Raw genomic sequence first — 19,449 nt, 5'->3', positions numbered from 1 at the left:
CACACACACACACACACACACACACACACACACACACACACACACACACACACACAAACACACTGTACTGTGTATGTAGTGATGGTAACCCCTGGTTGTTGTCCCCACAGCTGTAGCCATCTACACGGGCATGGACACCAAGATGACGCTGAACTACCAGTCCAAATCCCAGAAACGTTCCGCTGTAGAAAAGTAAGATCAAATCAAAGTTTATTGGTCACGTACAAAGATTAGCAGGTGTTATAGCAGCTGCAGCTAAATGTTTATGTTACTAGCTCCTAACAATGCAGTAGAATGTCTCATAAATACTATACAAATACACAAATAATCGAACATCTATAAATGACAGAATGAGTCCAATTAACAATCCAAGGGTAGATACAGTATATTAGAGTGAGCATGTGTCAGAATATACAATTTAAATATGTGCTGTGTGTAGACAAGATCATTTGGAAGGGAAGTGGTATGTACAGTATGTAGATCTATTCCAGTAGTAGGTAGACCTATTCCCGTAGTAGGTAGATCTATTCCAGTAGTAGGTAGATCTATTCTAGTAGTAGGTAGACGTATTCCCGTAGTAGGTAGATCTATTCCAGTAGTAGGCAGATCTATTCCAATAGTAGGTAGACCTATTCCAGTAGTAGGTAGATCTATTCCAATAGTAGGTAGACCTATTCCAGTAGTAGGTAGATCTATTCCAGTAGGATGTAGATCTATTCCAGTAGTAGGTAGACCTATTCCCGTAGTAGGTAGATCTATTCCAGTAGTAGGTAGATCTATTCTAGTAGTAGGTAGACGTATTCCCGTAGTAGGTAGATCTATTCCAGTAGTAGGCAGATCTATTCCAATAGTAGGTAGATCTATTCCAGTAGTAGGTAGATCTATTCCAATAACAGGTAGACCTATTCCAGTAGTAGGTAGATCTATTCCAGTAGTAGGTAGACCTATTCCCGTAGTAGGTAGATCTATTCCAGTAGTAGGTAGATCTATTCCAGTAGTAGGTAGATCTATTCCAATAGTAGGTAGACCTATTCCAGTAGTAGGTAGATCTATTCCAGTAGTAGGTAGACCTATTCCCGTAGTAGGTAGATCTATTCCAGTAGTAGGTAGACCTATTCCCGTAGTAGGTAGATCTATTCCAGTAGTAGGTAGACCTATTCCCGTAGTAGGTAGATCTATTCCAGTAGTAGGTAGACCTATTCCCGTAGTAGGTAGATCTATTACTGTAGTGTACTGTAGTGTATTGTAGTGTAGGCTGTACTGTAGTGTACTGTGCTGTAGTGTAGTGTACTGTAGTGTAGTTCAGTGTAGTGTACTGTAGTGTACTGTACTGTACTTCAGTGTACTGTATTGTACTGTAGTGTAGTGTACTGTAGTTCAGTGTACTGTATTGTACTGTAGTGTACTGTACTGTAGTGTACTGTAGTGTAGTGTACTGTAGTGTACTGTAGTTGTACTGTAGTGTAGCGTACTGTAGTGAAGTGTACTGTATTGTACTGTACTGAAGTGTAATGTAGTGTGCTATACTGTGGTGTACTGTACTGTAGCGTACTGTAGCGTACTGTAGCGTACTGTAGTGTACTGTAGTGTAGTGTACTGTACTGTAGTGTACTGTAGTGTACTGTAGTGTAGTGTACTGTATTGTAGTGTACTGTAGTGTACTGTACTGTAGTGTAGTGTACTGTACTGTAGAGTAGTGTACTGTAGTGTAGAGTAGTGTAGTGTACTGTAGTGTAGTGTACTGTAGTGTAGTGTACTGTAGTGTAGTGTATTGTAGTGTACTGTACTGTACAGTAGTGTAGTGTACTGTACTGTAGTGTACTGTAGTGTACTGTAGTGTAGTGTAGACTAGTGTACTGCACTGTAGTGTACTGTAGTGTACTGTAGTGTAGTGTAGTGTACTGTAGTGTAGTGTGCTGTAGTGTAGTGTAGTGTAGTGTAGTGTACTGTAGTGTGCTGTACTGTAGTGTAGTGTACTGTAGCGTACTGTAGTGTAGTGTGCTGTACTGTAGTGTAGTGTGCTATACTGTAGTGTAGTGTACTGTAGTGTACTGTAGTGTAGTGTGCTGTACTGTAGTGTACTGTAGTGTAGTGTAGGCTGTAGTTTACTGTAGTGTAGTTTACTGTAGTGTAGTGTACTGTAGTGTAGTGTACTGTAGTGTACTGTAGTGTAGTGTGCTGTACTGTAGTGTGAGTCGTAGTGTACTGTAGTGTACTGTAGTGTAGTGTACTGTAGTGTCGTGAGCTGTACTGTAGTGTACTGTGGTGTAGTGTACTGTAGTGTAGGCTGTAGTGTAGTGTGCTGTACTGTAGCGTAGTGTAGTGTACGTGTGAGTGTACTGTAGTGTAGTGTGCTGTACTGTAGTGTAGTGTGTGCTGTACTGTAGTGTACTGTAGTGTAGTGTAGTGTAGTGTGCTGTACTGTAGTGTACTGTAGTGTAGCGTACTGTAGTGAAGTGTACTGTTTTGTACTGTACTGAAGTGTACTGTAGTGTACTGTAGAGTACTGTAGTGTACTGTAGTGTAGTGTACTGTTGTGTAGTGTGCTGTACTGTAGTGTAGTGTGCTGTACTGTAGTGTACTGTAGCGTACTGTTGTTTAGTGTGCTGTACTGTAGTGTACTGTAGTGTAGTGTGCTGTACTGTAGTGTAGTGTAGTGTAGTGTGCTGTACTGTAGTGAAGTGTACTGTATTGTACTGTACTGAAGTGTAATGTAGTGTGCTATACTGTGGTGTACTGTACTGTAGCGTACTGTAGCGTACTGTAGCGTACTGTAGTGTAGTGTACTGTAGTGTAGTGTACTGTAGTGTCGTAGTGTGAGTGTACTGTACTGTAGTGTAGAGTAGTGTACTGCACTGTAGTGTAGTGTAGTGTAGAGTAGTGTACTGTACTGTAGTGTAGTGTACTGTAGTGTAGTGTAGTGTACTGTAGTGTAGTGTACTGTAGTGTATTGTAGTGTACTGTACTGTACAGTAGTGTAGTGTAGTGTACTGTAGTGTACTGTAGTGTAGTGTAGACTAGTGTACTGCACTGTAGTGTACTGTAGTGTAGGCTGTAGTGTAGTGTAGTGTACTGTAGTGTAGTGTGCTGTACTGTAGTGTAGTGTAGTGTACTGTAGCGTACTGCAGTGTAGTGTGCTGTACTGTAGTGTAGTGTGCTATACTGTAGTGTACTGTAGTGTACTGTAGTGTAGTGTGCTGTACTGTAGTGTACTGTAGTGTAGTGTACTGTAGTGTACTGTAGTGTAGTGTACTGTAGTGTGCTGTACTGTAGTGTAGTGTAGTGTAGCTGTACTGTAGTGTAGTGTACTGTAGTGTAGTGTACTGTAGTGTCGTGTAGCTGTAGCTGTAGTGTAGTGTAGTGTACTGTGGTGTAGTGTACTGTAGTGTAGTGTACTGTAGTGTAGTGTGCTGTACTGTAGCGTAGTGTACTGTAGTGTAGTGTGCTGTACTGTAGTGTGTAGTGTACTGTAGTGTACTGTAGTGTAGTGTAGTGTGCTGTACTGTAGTGTACTGTAGTGTAGCGTACTGTAGTGAAGTGTACTGTACTGAAGTGTACTGTAGTGTGCTGTACTGTACTGTAGAGTACTGTAGAGTAGTGTAGTGTACTGTAGAGTACTGTAGTGTACTGTAGTGTAGTGTACTGTAGTGTAGTGTGCTGTACTGTAGTGTACTGTAGTGTAGTGTGCTGTACTGTAGTGTACTGTAGCGTACTGTTGTTTAGTGTGCTGTAGTGTAGTGTACTGTAGTGTAGTGTGCTGTACTGTAGTGTAGTGTAGTGTAGCTGTGCTGTACTGTAGTGAAGTGTACTGTATTGTACTGTACTGAAGTGTAATGTAGTGTGCTATACTGTGGTGTACTGTACTGTAGCGTACTGTAGCGTACTGTAGTGTACTGTAGTGTAGTGTACTGTAGTGTACTGTATTGTAGTGTACTGTATTGTAGTGTACTGTAGTGTAGTGTACTGTACTGTAGTGTAGAGTAGTGTACTGCACTGTAGTGTAGTGTAGAGTAGTGTACTGTACTGTAGTGTAGTGTAGTGTACTGTAGTGTAGTGTATTGTAGTGTACTGTACTGTACAGTAGTGTAGTGTACTGTACTGTAGTGTAGTGTAGTGTAGACTAGTGTACTGCACTGTAGTGTACTGTAGTGTACTGTAGTGTAGTGTGCTGTACTGTAGTGTAGTGTACTGTAGCGTACTGTAGTGTAGTGTGCTGTACTGTAGTGTAGTGTGCTATACTGTAGTGTAGTGTAGTGTACTGTAGTGTACTGTAGTGTAGTGTGCTGTACTGTAGTGTAGTGTAGTGTACTGTAGTTTACTGTAGTGTAGTGTACTGTAGTGTAGTGTACTGTAGGGGCTGTACGTGTGAGTGTAGTGTACTGTAGTGTACTGTAGTGTAGTGTACTGTAGTGTCGTGAGCTGTACTGTAGTGTAGTGTACTGTAGTGTAGTTTAGTGTACTGTGGTGTAGTGTACTGTAGTGTAGTGTACTGTAGTGTAGTGTGCTGTACTGTAGCGTAGTGTAGTGTACTGTAGTGTACTGTAGTGTACTGTAGTGTAGTGTGCTGTACTGTAGTGTAGTGTGTGCTGTACTGTAGTGTACTGTAGTGTACTGTAGTGTAGTGTAGTGTGCTGTACTGTAGTGTACTGTAGTGTAGCGTACTGTAGTGAAGTGTACTGTATTGTACTGTACTGAAGTGTACTGTAGTGTGCTGTACTGTACTGTAGAGTACTGTAGTGTAGTGTACTGTAGAGTACTGTAGTCTAGTGTGCTGTACTGTAGTGTACTGTAGTGTATTGTGCTGTACTGTAGTGTACTGTAGTGTACTGTTGTTTAGTGTGCTGTACTATTGTGTACTGTAGTGTACTGTAGTGTAGTGTGCTGTACTGAAGTGTAGTGTAGTGTGCTGTACTGTAGTGTAGTGTAGTGTAGTGTACTGTAGTGTAGTGTACTGTGGTGTAGTGTGCTGTACTGTAGTGTAGTGTGTGCTGTACTGTAGTGTACTGTAGTGTAGTGTAGTGTAGTGTGCTGTACTGTAGTGTACTGTAGTGTAGCGTACTGTAGTGAAGTGTACTGTTTTGTACTGTACTGAAGTGTACTGTAGTGTACTGTAGAGTACTGTAGTGTACTGTAGTGTAGTGTACTGTAGTGTAGTGTGCTGTACTGTAGTGTAGTGTGCTGTACTGTAGTGTACTGTAGCGTACTGTTGTTTAGTGTGCTGTACTGTAGTGTACTGTAGTGTAGTGTGCTGTACTGTAGTGTAGTGTAGTGTAGTGTGCTGTACTGTAGTGAAGTGTACTGTATTGTACTGTACTGAAGTGTAATGTAGTGTGCTATACTGTGGTGTACTGTACTGTAGCGTACTGTAGCGTACTGTAGTGTACTGTAGTGTAGTGTACTGTAGTGTAGTGTACTGTAGTGTACTGTATTGTAGTGTAGTGTACTGTACTGTAGTGTAGAGTAGTGTACTGCACTGTAGTGTAGTGTAGAGTAGTGTACTGTACTGTAGTGTAGTGTAGTGTACTGTAGTGTACTGTAGTGTAGTGTACTGTAGTGTATTGTAGTGTACTGTACTGTACAGTAGTGTAGTGTAGTGTACTGTAGTGTACTGTAGTGTAGTGTAGACTAGTGTACTGCACTGTAGTGTACTGTAGTGTAGTGTAGTGTACTGTAGTGTACTGTAGTGTAGTGTGCTGTACTGTAGTGTAGTGTAGTGTACTGTAGCGTACTGTAGTGTAGTGTGCTGTACTGTAGTGTAGTGTGCTATACTGTAGTGTACTGTAGTGTAGTGTGCTGTACTGTAGTGTACTGTAGTGTAGTGTACTGTAGTGTACTGTAGTGTAGTGTACTGTAGTGTACTGTAGTGTAGTGTAGTGTGCTGTACTGTAGTGTAGTGTACTGTAGTGTAGTGTACTGTAGTGTCGTGAGCTGTACTGTAGTGTAGTGTACTGTAGTGTAGTGTAGTGTACTGTGGTGTAGTGTACTGTAGTGTAGTGTACTGTAGTGTAGTGTGCTGTACTGTAGTGTACTGTAGTGTAGTGTGCTGTACTGTAGTGTGTAGTGTACTGTAGTGTACTGTAGTGTAGTGTAGTGTGCTGTACTGTAGTGTACTGTAGTGTAGCGTACTGTAGTGAAGTGTACTGTACTGAAGTGTACTGTAGTGTGCTGTACTGTACTGTAGAGTACTGTAGAGTAGTGTAGTGTACTGTAGAGTACTGTAGTGTACTGTAGTGTAGTGTACTGTAGTGTGCTGTACTGTAGTGTACTGTAGTGTAGTGTGCTGTACTGTAGTGTACTGTAGCGTACTGTTGTTTAGTGTGCTGTAGTGTAGTGTACTGTAGTGTAGTGTAGTGTAGTGTGCTGTACTGTAGTGAAGTGTACTGTATTGTACTGTACTGAAGTGTAATGTAGTGTGCTATACTGTGGTGTACTGTACTGTAGCGTACTGTAGCGTACTGTAGTGTACTGTAGTGTAGTGTACTGTAGTGTACTGTATTGTAGTGTACTGTATTGTAGTGTACTGTAGTGTACTGTACTGTAGTGTAGTGTACTGTACTGTAGTGTAGAGTAGTGTACTGCACTGTAGTGTAGTGTAGAGTAGTGTACTGTAGTGTAGTGTAGTGTACTGTAGTCTAGTGTATTGTAGTGTACTGTACAGTAGTGTAGTGTAGTGTAGTGTACTGTACTGTAGTGTAGTGTAGTGTAGACTAGTGTACTGCACTGTAGTGTACTGTAGTGTACTGTAGTGTAGTGTACTGTAGTGTAGTGTACTGTAGTGTAGTGTAGTGTGCTGTACTGTAGTGTAGTGTGCTATACTGTAGTGTAGTGTAGTGTACTGTAGTGTACTGTAGTGTAGTGTGCTGTACTGTAGTGTAGTGTAGTGTACTGTAGTTTACTGTAGTGTAGTGTACTGTAGTGTAGTGTACTGTACTGTAGTGTAGTGTACTGTAGTGTCGTGAGCTGTACTGTAGTGTAGTGTACTGTAGTGTAGTTTAGTGTACTGTGGTGTAGTGTACTGTAGTGTAGTGTACTGTAGTGTAGTGTGCTGTACTGTAGCGTAGTGTAGTGTACTGTAGTGTACTGTAGTGTACTGTAGTGTAGTGTGCTGTACTGTAGTGTAGTGTGTGCTGTACTGTAGTGTACTGTAGTGTACTGTAGTGTAGTGTAGTGTGCTGTACTGTAGTGTACTGTAGTGTAGCGTACTGTAGTGAAGTGTACTGTATTGTACTGTACTGAAGTGTACTGTAGTGTGCTGTACTGTACTGTAGAGTACTGTAGTGTAGTGTACTGTAGAGTACTGTAGTGTACTGTAGTGTAGTGTGCTGTACTGTAGTGTACTGTAGTGTATTGTGCTGTACTGTAGTGTACTGTAGTGTACTGTTGTTTAGTGTGCTGTACTATTGTGTACTGTAGTGTACTGTAGTGTAGTGTGCTGTACTGAAGTGTAGTGTAGTGTACTGTAGTGTAGTGTACTGTAGTGTAGTGTACTGTGGTGTAGTGTACTGTAGTGTAGTGTACTGTACAGTAGTGTAGTGTACTGTACAGTAGTGTAGTGTACTGTAGTGTAGTGTAGTGTAGTGTAGTGTACTGTACTATAGTGTAGTGTAGTGTACTGTAGTGTAGTGTAGTGTGCTGTACTGTTGTGTAGTGTACTGTAGTGTAGTTTAGTGTACTGTAGTGTAGTGTACTGTAGTGTAGTGTAGTGTAGTGTACTGCACTGTAGTTTAGTTTAGTGTAGTGTACTGTAGTGTAGTGTACTGTAGTGTAGTGTACTGTACTGTAGAGTACTGTAGTGTAGTGTACTGTAGAGTACTGTAGTGTACTGTAGTGTAGTGTGCTGTACTGTAGTGTACTGTAGTGTATTGTGCTGTACTGTAGTGTACTGTAGTGTACTGTTGTTTAGTGTGCTGTACTATTGTGTACTGTAGTGTACTGTAGTGTAGTGTGCTGTACTGAAGTGTAGTGTAGTGTAGTGTACTGTAGTGTAGTGTACTGTAGTGTAGTGTACTGTGGTGTAGTGTACTGTAGTGTAGTGTACTGTACAGTAGTGTAGTGTACTGTACAGTAGTGTAGTGTACTGTAGTGTAGTGTAGTGTAGTGTACTTTAGTGTAGTGTACTGTACTATAGTGTAGTGTAGTGTACTGTAGTGTAGTGTAGTGTGCTGTACTGTTGTGTAGTGTACTGTAGTGTTGTTTAGTGTACTGTAGTGTAGTGTACTGTAGTGTAGTGTAGTGTACTGTAGTGTAGTGTAGTGTAGTGTACTGCACTGTACTGTAGTTTAGTTTAGTGTAGTGTACTGTAGTGTAGTGTACTGTAGTGTAGTGTACTGTAGTGTACTGACTGGGTCCCCCACAGACAGTTTGATATTGAAAACAAGCTATTGAATATATTGGACCAGCTGGCTCCTATCTCAACCTGCTGCTCTTGCTGTTATTACATTATGGCTGCATCATTCTGGTTGATTTCATTCAAGCTGTGTGTGTGTGTGTGTGTGTGTGTGTGTGTGTGTGTGTGTGTGTGTGTGTGTGTGTGTGTGTGTGTGTGTGTGTGTGTGTGTGTGTGTGTGTGTGTGTGTGTGTGTGTGTGTGTGTGTGTGGTGGTGTGAAACTCTATTGACAATCCTTTTACATCCAGTTCTGCCGAATCAATCTACATTTAGCTCATCTAAACTTCTCCTAACTCCCTCCTTCCCTCTCTCTATCTCCCCTCTCTCCTCCTTCCCTCTCTCTCTCCTTCCCTCTCTCTCCTTCCCTTTCTCTCACCCTCCATCTCTCTCTCCCTCTCTCTCCCTTCCCTCTCTCCCTCCCCTCTTCTCTCTCCCTCCCTCTCTCTCTCTCCCTCCCTCCCTCCCTCCCTCTCTCTCTCTCCTCCCTCCCTCTCTCCCTCCCTCTCTCTCGCCCTCCCTCTTTCTCGCCCTCCCTCTTTCTCGCCCTCCTCCTCTCTCCTCACGCCCTCCCTCTCTCTCCCCTCCCTCTCTCACCCTCCCTCTCCCTCCCTACCTCTCTCTCCCCCTCCATCTCTCTCTATACCTCTCTCTGCCCCCTCCATCTCTCTCTCCCTCCATCTCTCTCTCCCTCCATCTCTCTCCCTCCCTCCCTCTTTCTTTCTCCCTCTCTCCCCTCCCTCTCTCTCGCCCTCCCTCTCTCTCCCCTCCCTCTCTCTCACCCTCCCCCTCTCTCCCCCTCTCTCTCTCCCTCCCTCTCTCTTCCCCCTCCATCTCTCTCTCCCTAACTCCCTCTCTCTCCCCCCTCCATCTCTCTCTCCCTAACTCCCTGTCTCTCCCCCCTCCATCTCTCTCTCCCTAACTCCCTGTCTCTCCCCCTCCATCTCTCTCTCCCTAACTCCCTCTCTCTCCCCCCTCCATCTCTCTCTCTCTCTCCCTCCCTCTCTCTCCAACCTCCATATCTTTCTCCCTCCCTCTCTCTCTTCCCCTCCATCTCTCTCTCCCTCCCTCTCTCTCCCCCTCCATCTCTCTCTCCCTCCCTCTCTCCCCCTCCATCTCTCTCCCTAACTCCCTCTCTCTCCCCCTCCATCTCTCTCCCTAACTCCCTCTCTCCCCCTCCATCTCTCTCCCTAACTCCCTCTCTCTCCCCCTCCATCTCTCTCCCTAACTCCCTCTCTCTCCCCCTCCATCTCTCTCTCCCTAACTCCCTCCCTCTCTCCCCCTCCATCTCTCTCTCCCTAACTCCCTCTCTCTCCCCCCTTCATCTCTCTCTCCCTAACTCCCTCTCTCCCCCCTCCATCTCTCTCTCCCTAACTCCCTCTGTCCCCCTCCATCTCTCTCTCCCTAACTCCCTCTCTCCCCCTTCCATCTCTCTCCCTCCCTCTCTCCCCCCTCCATCTCTCTCTCCCTCCCTCGCTCCCCCCTCCATCTCTCTCTCCGTAACTCCCTCTCTCCCCCCTCCATCTCTCCCTCCCTCTCTCCCCCCTCCATCTCTCTCTCCCCCAGGTCTATGAATGCATTCCTCATAGTGTATCTATGTATCCTGATCAGTAAAGCGGTCATTAACACAGTTCTGAAGTATGTGTGGCAGTGGCCTGCTGACCACGACCAACCCTGGTACAACCACAGGACCGAGATCGACAGAGAACGCCACGTGGTCAGTCCCGCAAGCAACTACACTACCCACAATGCATGTTGTCACAGTAAAACGATTCATCAGGTCTCTCCCAGCTTAACGTTCACTGATTCTGATTAAGGCTGTTGTTCTCTGTCTCTAAATCTCCTCTCTGTCTCTCTATCTTCCTCATCCCCGCCTCTCTCTCTTAGGTGATCAGGGCGTTCACAGACTTCCTGGCCTTCATGGTGTTGTTTAACTACATCATTCCAGTCTCCATGTACGTTACCGTGGAGATGCAGAAGTTCCTGGGGTCTTACTTCATATCTTGGGACAAGGATATGTACGATGATGAGATGGGGGAGGGGGCTCAGGTCAACACATCAGACCTCAATGAAGAGCTGGGACAGGTACACACACATATATAGATATATATATATAGATATACTACACTCACTTGTGTTCACACACACACAGGTAGATATAGATATACTAGACTCACTCGTGTTCACACACACAGGTATATATAGATATAGATATACTAGACTCACTCGTGTTCACACACACACACACAGGTAGATATAGATAAAGATATACTAGACTCACTCGTGTTCACACACACACACGTAGATATAGATATACTAGACTCACTCGTGTTCACACACACACAGGTAGATATAGATATACTAGACTCACTCGTGTTCACACACACAGGTATATATAGTTATAGATATACTAGACTCCCTCGTGTTCACATACACACACACACAGGTATATATAGATATAGATATACTAGACTCACTCGTGTTCACACACAGGTATATATAGATATAGATATACTAGACTCACTCGTGTTCACACACACACACACACACAGGTATATATAGATATACTAGACTCACTCGTGTTCACACACACACAGGTATATATAGATATAGATATACTAGACTCACTCGTGTTCACACACACACAGGTATATATAGATATAGATATACTAGACTCACTCGTGTTCACACACACACACACACAGGTATATATAGATATACTAGACTCACTCGTGTTCACACACACACAGGTATATATAGATATAGATATACTAGACTCACTCGTGTTCACACACACACAGGTATATATAGATATAGATATGCTAGACTCACTCGTGTTCACACACAGGTATATATAGATATAGATATACTAGACTCACTCGTGTTCACACACACAGGTATATATACAGTGCCTTGCGAAAGTATTCGGCCCCCTTGAACTTTTCGACCTTTTGCCACATTTCAGGCTTCAAACATAAAGATATAAAACTGTAATTTTTTGTGAAGAATCAACAACAAGTGGGACACAATTATGAAGTGGAACGAAATTTATTGGATATTTCAAACTTTTTTAACAAATAAAAACTCTGAAAAATTGGCCGTGCAAAATTATTCAGCCCCCTTAAGTTAATACTTTGTAGCGCCACCTTTTGCTGCGATTACAGCTGTAAGTCGCTTGGGGTATGTCTCTATCAGTTTTTCACATCGAGAGACTGACATTTTTGCCCATTCCTCCTTGCAAAACAGCTCGAGCTCAGTGAGGTTGGATGGAGAGCGTTTGTGAACAGCAGTTTTCAGTTCTTTCCACAGATTCTCGATTGGATTCAGGTCTGGACTTTGACTTGGCCATTCTAACACCTGGATATGTTTACTTGTGAACCATTCCATTGTAGATTTTGCTTTATGTTTTGGATCATTGTCTTGTTGGAAGACAAATCTCCGTCCCAGTCTCAGGTCTTTTGCAGACTCCATCCGGTTTTCTTCCAGAATGGTCCTGTATTTGGCTCCATCCATCTTCCCATCAATTTTAACCATCTCCCCTGCCCCTGCTGAAGAAAAGCAGGCCCAAACCATGATGCTGCCACCACCATGTTTGACAGTGGGGATGGTGTGTTCAGGGTGATGAGCTGTGTTGCTTTTACGCCAAACATAACGTTTTGCATTGTTGCCAAAAAGTTCGATTTTGGTTTCATCTGACCAGAGCACCTTCTTCCACATGTTTGGTGTGTCTCCCAGGTGGCTAGTGGCAAACTTTAAACGACACTTTTTATGGATATCTTTAAGAAATGGCTTTCTTCTTGCCACTCTTCCATAAAGGCCAGATTTGTGCAGTATACGACTGATTGTTGTCCTATGGACAGAGTCTCCCACCTCAGCTGTAGATCTCTGCAGTTCATCCAGAGTGATAATGGGCCTCTTGGCTGCATCTCTGATCAGTCTTCTCCTTGTATGAGCTGAAAGTTTAGAGGGACGGCCGGGTCTTCGTAGATTTGCAGTGGTCTGATACTCCTTCCATTTCAATATTATCGCTTGCACAGTGCTCCTTGGGATGTTTAAAGCTTGGGAAATCTTTTTGTATCCAAATCCGGCTTTAAACCTCTCCACAACAGTATCTCGGACCTGCCTGGTGTGTTCCTTGTTCTTCATGATGCTCTCTGCACTTTAAACGGACCTCTGAGACTATCACAGAGCAGGTGCATTTATACGGAGACTTGATTACACACAGGTGGATTCTATTTATCATCATTAGTCATTTAGGTCAACATTGGATCATTCAGAGATCCTCGCTGAACTTCTGGAGAGAGTTTGCTGCACTGAAAGTAAAGGGGCTGAATAATTTTGTACGGCCAATTTTTCAGTTTTTTATTTGTTAAAAAAGTTTGAAATATCCAATAAATTTCGTTCCACTTCATAATTGTGTCCCACTTGTTGTTGATTCTTCACAAAAAATGACAGTTTTATATCTTTATGTTTGAAGCCTGAAATGTGGCAAAAGGTCGAAAAGTTCAAGGGGGCCGAATACTTTCGCAAGGCACTGTAGATATAGATATACTAGACTCACTCGTGTTCACGCACAGGTATATATAGATATAGATATACTAGACTCACTCGTGTGCGCACACACACACACACACACACACACAGACACACACACACGTATAATGTGCATATACTGCACAGACACTTCTAATGAGATGTTAGATGTATGCTGACCTGAGATCAGCATCTACCTGTTCTGTGTATGTGCAGGTGGAGTATGTGTTTACTGATAAGACGGGGACATTAACAGAGAACAACATGGAGTTCATAGAGTGCTGTGTGGACGGACACGTCTATATCCCCCACGCCATCTGTAATGGACAGATCCTCAGTGCTGCTTCTAGTATAGACATGATCGACTCTTCACCTGGAGGAGACCACAGGGTAAGACAGAGAGAGAGAGTGTCTGTCTGTCTGTCTGTCTGTCTGTCTGTCTGTCTGTCTGTCTGTCTGTCTGTGCACGTGTGTCTGTGTGTCTGTCTGCGCATGTGTCTGTGTGTCTGTCTGTCTGTGCGTGTCTGTCTGTCTGTCTGCGCATGTGTCTGTCTGTGCGTGTCTGTCTGTGCGTGTCTGTCTGTGTGTGTCTGTCTGTGTGTGTCTAACAGTGTGTGTGTCTAGGAGCATGAGGACCTGTTCTTCCGGGCTCTGTGTCTGTCTGTGTGTGTCTGTCTGTGTGTGTCTGTCTGTGTGTGTCTAACAGTGTGTGTGTCTAGGAGCATGAGGACCTGTTCTTCCGGGCTCTGTGTCTGTCTGTGTGTGTCTGTCTGTGTGTGTCTGTCTGTGTGTGTCTGTCTGTGTGTGTCTAACAGTGTGTATGTCTAGGAGCATGAGGACCTGTTCTTCCAGGCTCTGTGTCTGTCTGTGTGTGTCTGTCTGTGTGTGTCTGTCTGTGTGTGTCTGTCTGTGTGTGTCTGTCTGTGTGTGTCTAACAGTGTGTATGTCTAGGAGCATGAGGACCTGTTCTTCCGGGCTCTGTGTCTGTCTGTGTGTGTCTGTCTGTGTGTGTCTGTCTGTGTGTGTCTGTCTGTGTGTGTCTAACAGTGTGTATGTCTAGGAGCATGAGGACCTGTTCTTCCGGGCTCTGTGTCTGTCTGTGTGTGTCTGTCTGTGTGTGTCTGTCTGTGTGTGTCTAACAGTGTGTATGTCTAGGAGCATGAGGACCTGTTCTTCCGGGCTCTGTGTCTGTCTGTGTGTGTCTGTCTGTGTGTGTCTGTCTGTGTGTGTCTAACAGTGTGTATGTCTAGGAGCATGAGGACCTGTTCTTCCGGGCTCTGTGTCTGTCTGTGTGTGTCTGTCTGTGTGTGTCTGTCTGTGTGTGTCTAACAGTGTGTATGTCTAGGAGCATGAGGACCTGTTCTTCCGGGCTCTGTGTCTGTCTGTGTGTGTCTGTCTGTGTGTGTCTAACAGTGTGTATGTCTAGGAGCATGAGGACCTGTTCTTCCGGGCTCTGTGTCTGTCTGTGTGTGTCTGTCTGTGTGTGTCTAACAGTGTGTATGTCTAGGAGCATGAGGACCTGTTCTTCCGGGCTCTGTGTCTGTCTGTGTGTGTCTGTCTGTGTGTGTCTAACAGTGTGTATGTCTAGAAGCATGAGGACCTGTTCTTCCGGGCTCTGTGTCTGTCTGTGTGTGTCTGTCTGTGTGTGTCTAACAGTGTGTATGTCTAGGAGCATGAGGACCTGTTCTTCCGGGCTCTGTGTCTGTGCCACACGGTGCAGGTGAAGGAGGAGGAGACAGTGGAGAGCATCAAGAGAGGGATCCACCAGGGAAAAGCCACCTCCTCCTACATATCATCCTCTCCTGATGAGGTGGCTCTGGTGGAGGGTATGAAGAGGTAACACACACCCTGAAGAACAATACACACACTGAAGAACAATACACACACTGAAGAACAATACACACACCCTGAAGAACAATACACACACTGAAGAACAATACACACCCTGAAGAACAATACACACACTGAAGAACAATACACACCCTGAAGAACAATACACACACTGAAGAACAATACACACCCTGAAGAACAATACACACACTGAAGAACAATACACACCCTGAAGAACAATACACACACTGAAGAACAATACACACACTGAAAAACAATACACACCCTGAAGAACAATACACACACTGAAGAACAATACACACACTGAAGAACACACATACACTGAAGGACACACACACACACACACACACACACACACTGAAACACACGCACCGACTGAAACACACACACACACACACACACACACACACACACACACACACACACACACACACACACACTGAAGGACACACACACACAAACACACACACACTGAAGGACACACACACACACTGAAGGACACACACTGAAGGACACACACACACTGAAGAACACACACACACAAACACACACACACTGAAGGACACACACACACACTGAAGGACACACACACACTGAAGGACACACACACACACTGAAGAACACACACACACACACACACACACACACTGAAGGACACACACACACACTGAAGAACAATACACACACTGAAGAACAATACACACACTGAAGAACAATACACACCCTGAAGAACAATACACACACTGAAGAACAATACACACCCTGAAGAACAATACACACACTGAAGAACAATACACACACTGAAGAACAATACACACACTGAAGAACAATACACACCCTGAAGAACAATACACACACTGAAGAACAATACACACACTGAAGAACAATACACACCCTGAAGAACAATACACACACTGAAGAACAATACACACACTGAAGAACAATACACACACTGAAGAACAATACACACCCTGAAGAACAATACACACACTGAAGAACAATACACACACTGAAGAACAATACACACACTGAAGAACAATACACACACTGAAGAACAATACACACCCTGAAGAACAATACACACCCTGAAGAACAATACACACACTGAAGAACAATACACACACTGAAGAACAATACACACACTGAAGAACAATACACACACTGAAGGACACACACACACACACACACACTGAAGGACACACACACACACACTGAAGGACACACACTGAAGGACACACACACACTGAAGAACACACACACACTGAAGGACACACACACACACACACACACACACACACACTGAAGGACACACACACACACACTGAAGGACACACACTGAAGGACACACACACACTGAAGAACACACATACACTGAAGGACACACACGCACACACACACACACACACACACTGAAGAACGGACATGCACACTGAAGAACACAAAAACACACACTCACTGAAACACACAAACACACACACACACACACACTGAAGGACACACACTGAAACACACGCACCGACTGAAACACACACACACACACACACACACTGAAACACACACACACTGAAGGACACACACACACACACACACACACACACACACACACACACACACACACACACACACACACACACACACACACACACACATACACACACACACTGAAGAACGGACACGCACGCACACTGAAGAACACAAAAACACACACATACAAACACATACTGAAGGACACACACACACACTGAAAGACACAGATACACGCACACACTAAGCAATACATGCACACACTTAACAATACACACATACTTGGTGATACACACACTTAGGGATAATACAGAAAAGCACCCAAATAGTCATGCCTTTTCTCTAACCTACTGAACATTCTCTCTCTCTCTCTCATCTCGCTCTCTGTCCCCCTCTCTCTCTCTCTCTCTCATCTCGCTCTCTGTCCCCCCCTCTCTCTCTCTCTCTCTCTCTCATCTCGCTCTCTGTCCCCCTCTCTCTCTCTCTCTCTCTCTCATCTCGCTCTCTGTCCCCCTCTCTCTCTCTCTCTCTCATCTCGCTCTCTGTCCCCCTCTCTCTCTCTCTCTCTCTCTCTCTCATCTCGCTCTCTGTCCCCCTCTCTCTCTCTCTCTCTTTCTCTCTCATCTCGCTCTCTGTCCCCCTCTCTCTCTCTCCCTCATCTCGCTCTCTGTCCCCCTCTCTCTCTCTCTCTCTCTCATCTCGCTCTCTGTCCCCCTCTCTCTCTCTCTCTCTCTCTCTCTCTCTCATCTCGCTCTCTGTCCCCCTCTCTCTCTCATCTCGCTCTCTGTCCCTCTCTCTCTCCCTCATCTCGCTCTCTGTCCCCCTCTCTCTCTCTCTCATCTCGCTCTCTGTCCCCCCCCCTCTCTCTCTCTCTCTCTCTCTCTCTCATCTCGCTCTCTGTCCCCCTCTCTCTCTCTCCCTCATCTCGCTCTCTGTCCCCCTCTCTCTCTCTCCCTCATCTCGCTCTCTGTCCCCCTCTCTCTCTCTCTCTCTCTCTCATCTCGCTCTGTCCCCCTCTCTCTCTCTCTCATCTCGCTCTCTGTCCCCCTCTCTCTCTCCCTCTCATCTCGCTCTCTGTCCCCCTCTCTCTCTCCCTCATCTCGTTCTCTGTCCCCCTCTCTCTCTCTCTCGCTCTCTGTCCCCCTCTCTCTCTCTCTCTCTCTCTCTCTCTCTCATCTCGCTCTGTCCCCCTCTCTCTCTCTCTCTCTCTCTCTCATCTCGCTCTCTGTCCCCCTCTCTCTCTCTCATCTCGCTCTCTGTCCCCCTCTCTCTCTCTCTCTCTCTCTCTCTCTCTCCATCTCGCTCTCTGTCCCCCCCTCTCTCTCTCTCTCTCCCTCATCTCGCTCTCTGTCCCCCTCTCTCTCTCTCTCTCTCTCATCTCGCTCTCTGTCCCCCTCTCTCTCTCTCTCATCTCGCTCTCTGTCCCCCTCTGTCTCTCTCTCTCTCCCTCATCTCGCTCTCTGTCCCTCTCTCCCTCATCTCGCTCTCTGTCCCCTTCTCTCTCTCTCCCTCATCTCGCTCTCTGTCCCCCTCTCTCTCTCTCTCTCTCTCTCATCTCGCTCTCTGTCCCCCTCTCTCTCTCTCTCATCTCACTCTCTGTCCCCCTCTCTCTGTCCCTCTCTCCCTCATCTCGCTCTCTGTCCCCTTCTCTCTCTCTCTCTCATCTCGCTCTCTGTCCCCCTCTCTCTCTCTCTCTCATCTCGCTCTCTGTCCCCCTCTCTCTCTCTCTCTCTCCCCTCATCTCTCTCTCTGTCCCCCTCTCTCTGATCTCGCTCTCTGTCCCCCCCCTCTCTCTCTCTCTCTCTCTCATCTCGCTCTCTGTCCCCCTCTCTCTCTCTCATCTCGCTCTCTGTCCCCCTCTCTCTCTCTCCCTCATCTTGCTCTCTGTCCCCCTCTCTCTCTCCCTCATCTCGCTCTCTGTCCCCCTCTCTCTCTCCCTCATCTCGCTCTCTGTCCCCTTCTCTCTCTCTCTCATCTCGCTCTCTGTCCCCTTCTCTCTCTCTCCCTCATCTCGCTCTCTGTCCCCCTCTCTCTCTCTCTCTCGCTCTCTGTCCCCCTCTCTCTCTCTCTCCCTCATCTCGCTCTCTGTCCCCCTCTCTCTCTCTCTCCCTCATCTCGCTCTCTGTCCCCCTCTCTCTCTCTCTCTCTCATCTCGCTCTCTGTCCCCCTCTCTCTCTCTCTCTCTCATCTCGCTCTCTGTCCCCCTCTCTCTCTCTCTCTCTCATCTCGCTCTCTGTCCCCCTCTCTCTCTCCCTCATCTCGCTCTCTGTCCCCCTCTCTCTCTCTCTCCCTCATCTCGCTCTCTGTCCCCCTCTCTCTCTCTCTCCCTCATCTCGCTCTCTGTCCCCCTCTCTCTCTCTCTCCCTCATCTCGCTCTCTGTCCCTCTCTCTCTCTCTCTCTCTCTCTCTCTCTCTCATCTCGCTCTCTGTCCCCCTCTCTCTCTCATCTCGCTCTCTGTCCCCCTCTCTCTCTCCCTCATCTCGCTCTCTGTCCCCCTCTCCCTCATCTCGCTCTCTGTCCCCCTCTCTCTCCCTCATCTGGCTCTCTGTCTCTCTCTCTCAGGTTGGGGTACACATATCTAAGACTCAAAGACCGTCATATGGAAATTCTCAATAAGGAGGATGAGATTGAGAGGTGGGGCTCTGCTCACAACATCTTTTAATTTCATATTTCACAGCTTCCTGTGAAAGCAGGGAGTTACCATAGAGTTACACATTCATATCACAAGTTATTAATTCAACCTAATTAATAGAAGTTAAATCCATATTGCTGCCAATTGTCACTAGATACTTTAGGTGGTGTGTTTACAATATTGCAATAAGACAACTTCCCTGTAGTAAGACAACACTGCCAAGAAGACTGTGAAAGCCCTGTGAGAAGACACATAGAGAGTGTGAAAGCCCTTTGAGAAGACACATAGAGAGTGTGAAAGCCCTGTGAGAAGACACATAGAAGAGTGTGAAAGCCCTGTGAGAAGACACATAGAGAGTGTGAAAGCCCTTTGAGAAGACACATAGAGAGTGTGAAAGCCCTGTGAGAAGACACATAGAAGAGTGTGAAAGCCCTGTGAAAGACACATAGAAGAGTGTGAAAGCCCTGTGAGAAGACACATAGAAGAGTGTGAAAGCCCTGTGAGAAGACACATAGAGAGTGTGA

General features: G+C 45.5%; 1 protein-coding gene across 5 annotated transcripts in view; it reads left to right on the top strand.

Moving 5' to 3' along the window:
* The window catches only part of LOC106595097 (phospholipid-transporting ATPase IH), a 115,859-nt gene that overhangs the window by 61,324 nt on the left and 35,086 nt on the right, over window positions 1-19,449 (top strand). For all 5 annotated transcript variants that reach the window (XM_082969146.1, XM_082969147.1, XM_082969148.1 and 2 more), the window contains exons 10-15: window positions 111-192; window positions 9,951-10,101; window positions 10,272-10,469; window positions 13,134-13,307; window positions 14,587-14,753; window positions 18,856-18,927. In XM_082969146.1, coding sequence (XP_082825272.1) covers window positions 111-192; window positions 9,951-10,101; window positions 10,272-10,469; window positions 13,134-13,307; window positions 14,587-14,753; window positions 18,856-18,927 — 844 coding nt within the window. The remainder of the gene's footprint in view (window positions 1-110; window positions 193-9,950; window positions 10,102-10,271; window positions 10,470-13,133; window positions 13,308-14,586; window positions 14,754-18,855; window positions 18,928-19,449) is intronic.

Source organism: Salmo salar, chromosome 25, assembly GCF_965601325.2.
Source record: "Salmo salar chromosome 25, fSalSal1, whole genome shotgun sequence".
Classification (NCBI taxonomy): domain Eukaryota; kingdom Metazoa; phylum Chordata; class Actinopteri; order Salmoniformes; family Salmonidae; genus Salmo; species Salmo salar.
This window is presented reverse-complemented; position numbering and strand designations above follow the sequence as displayed.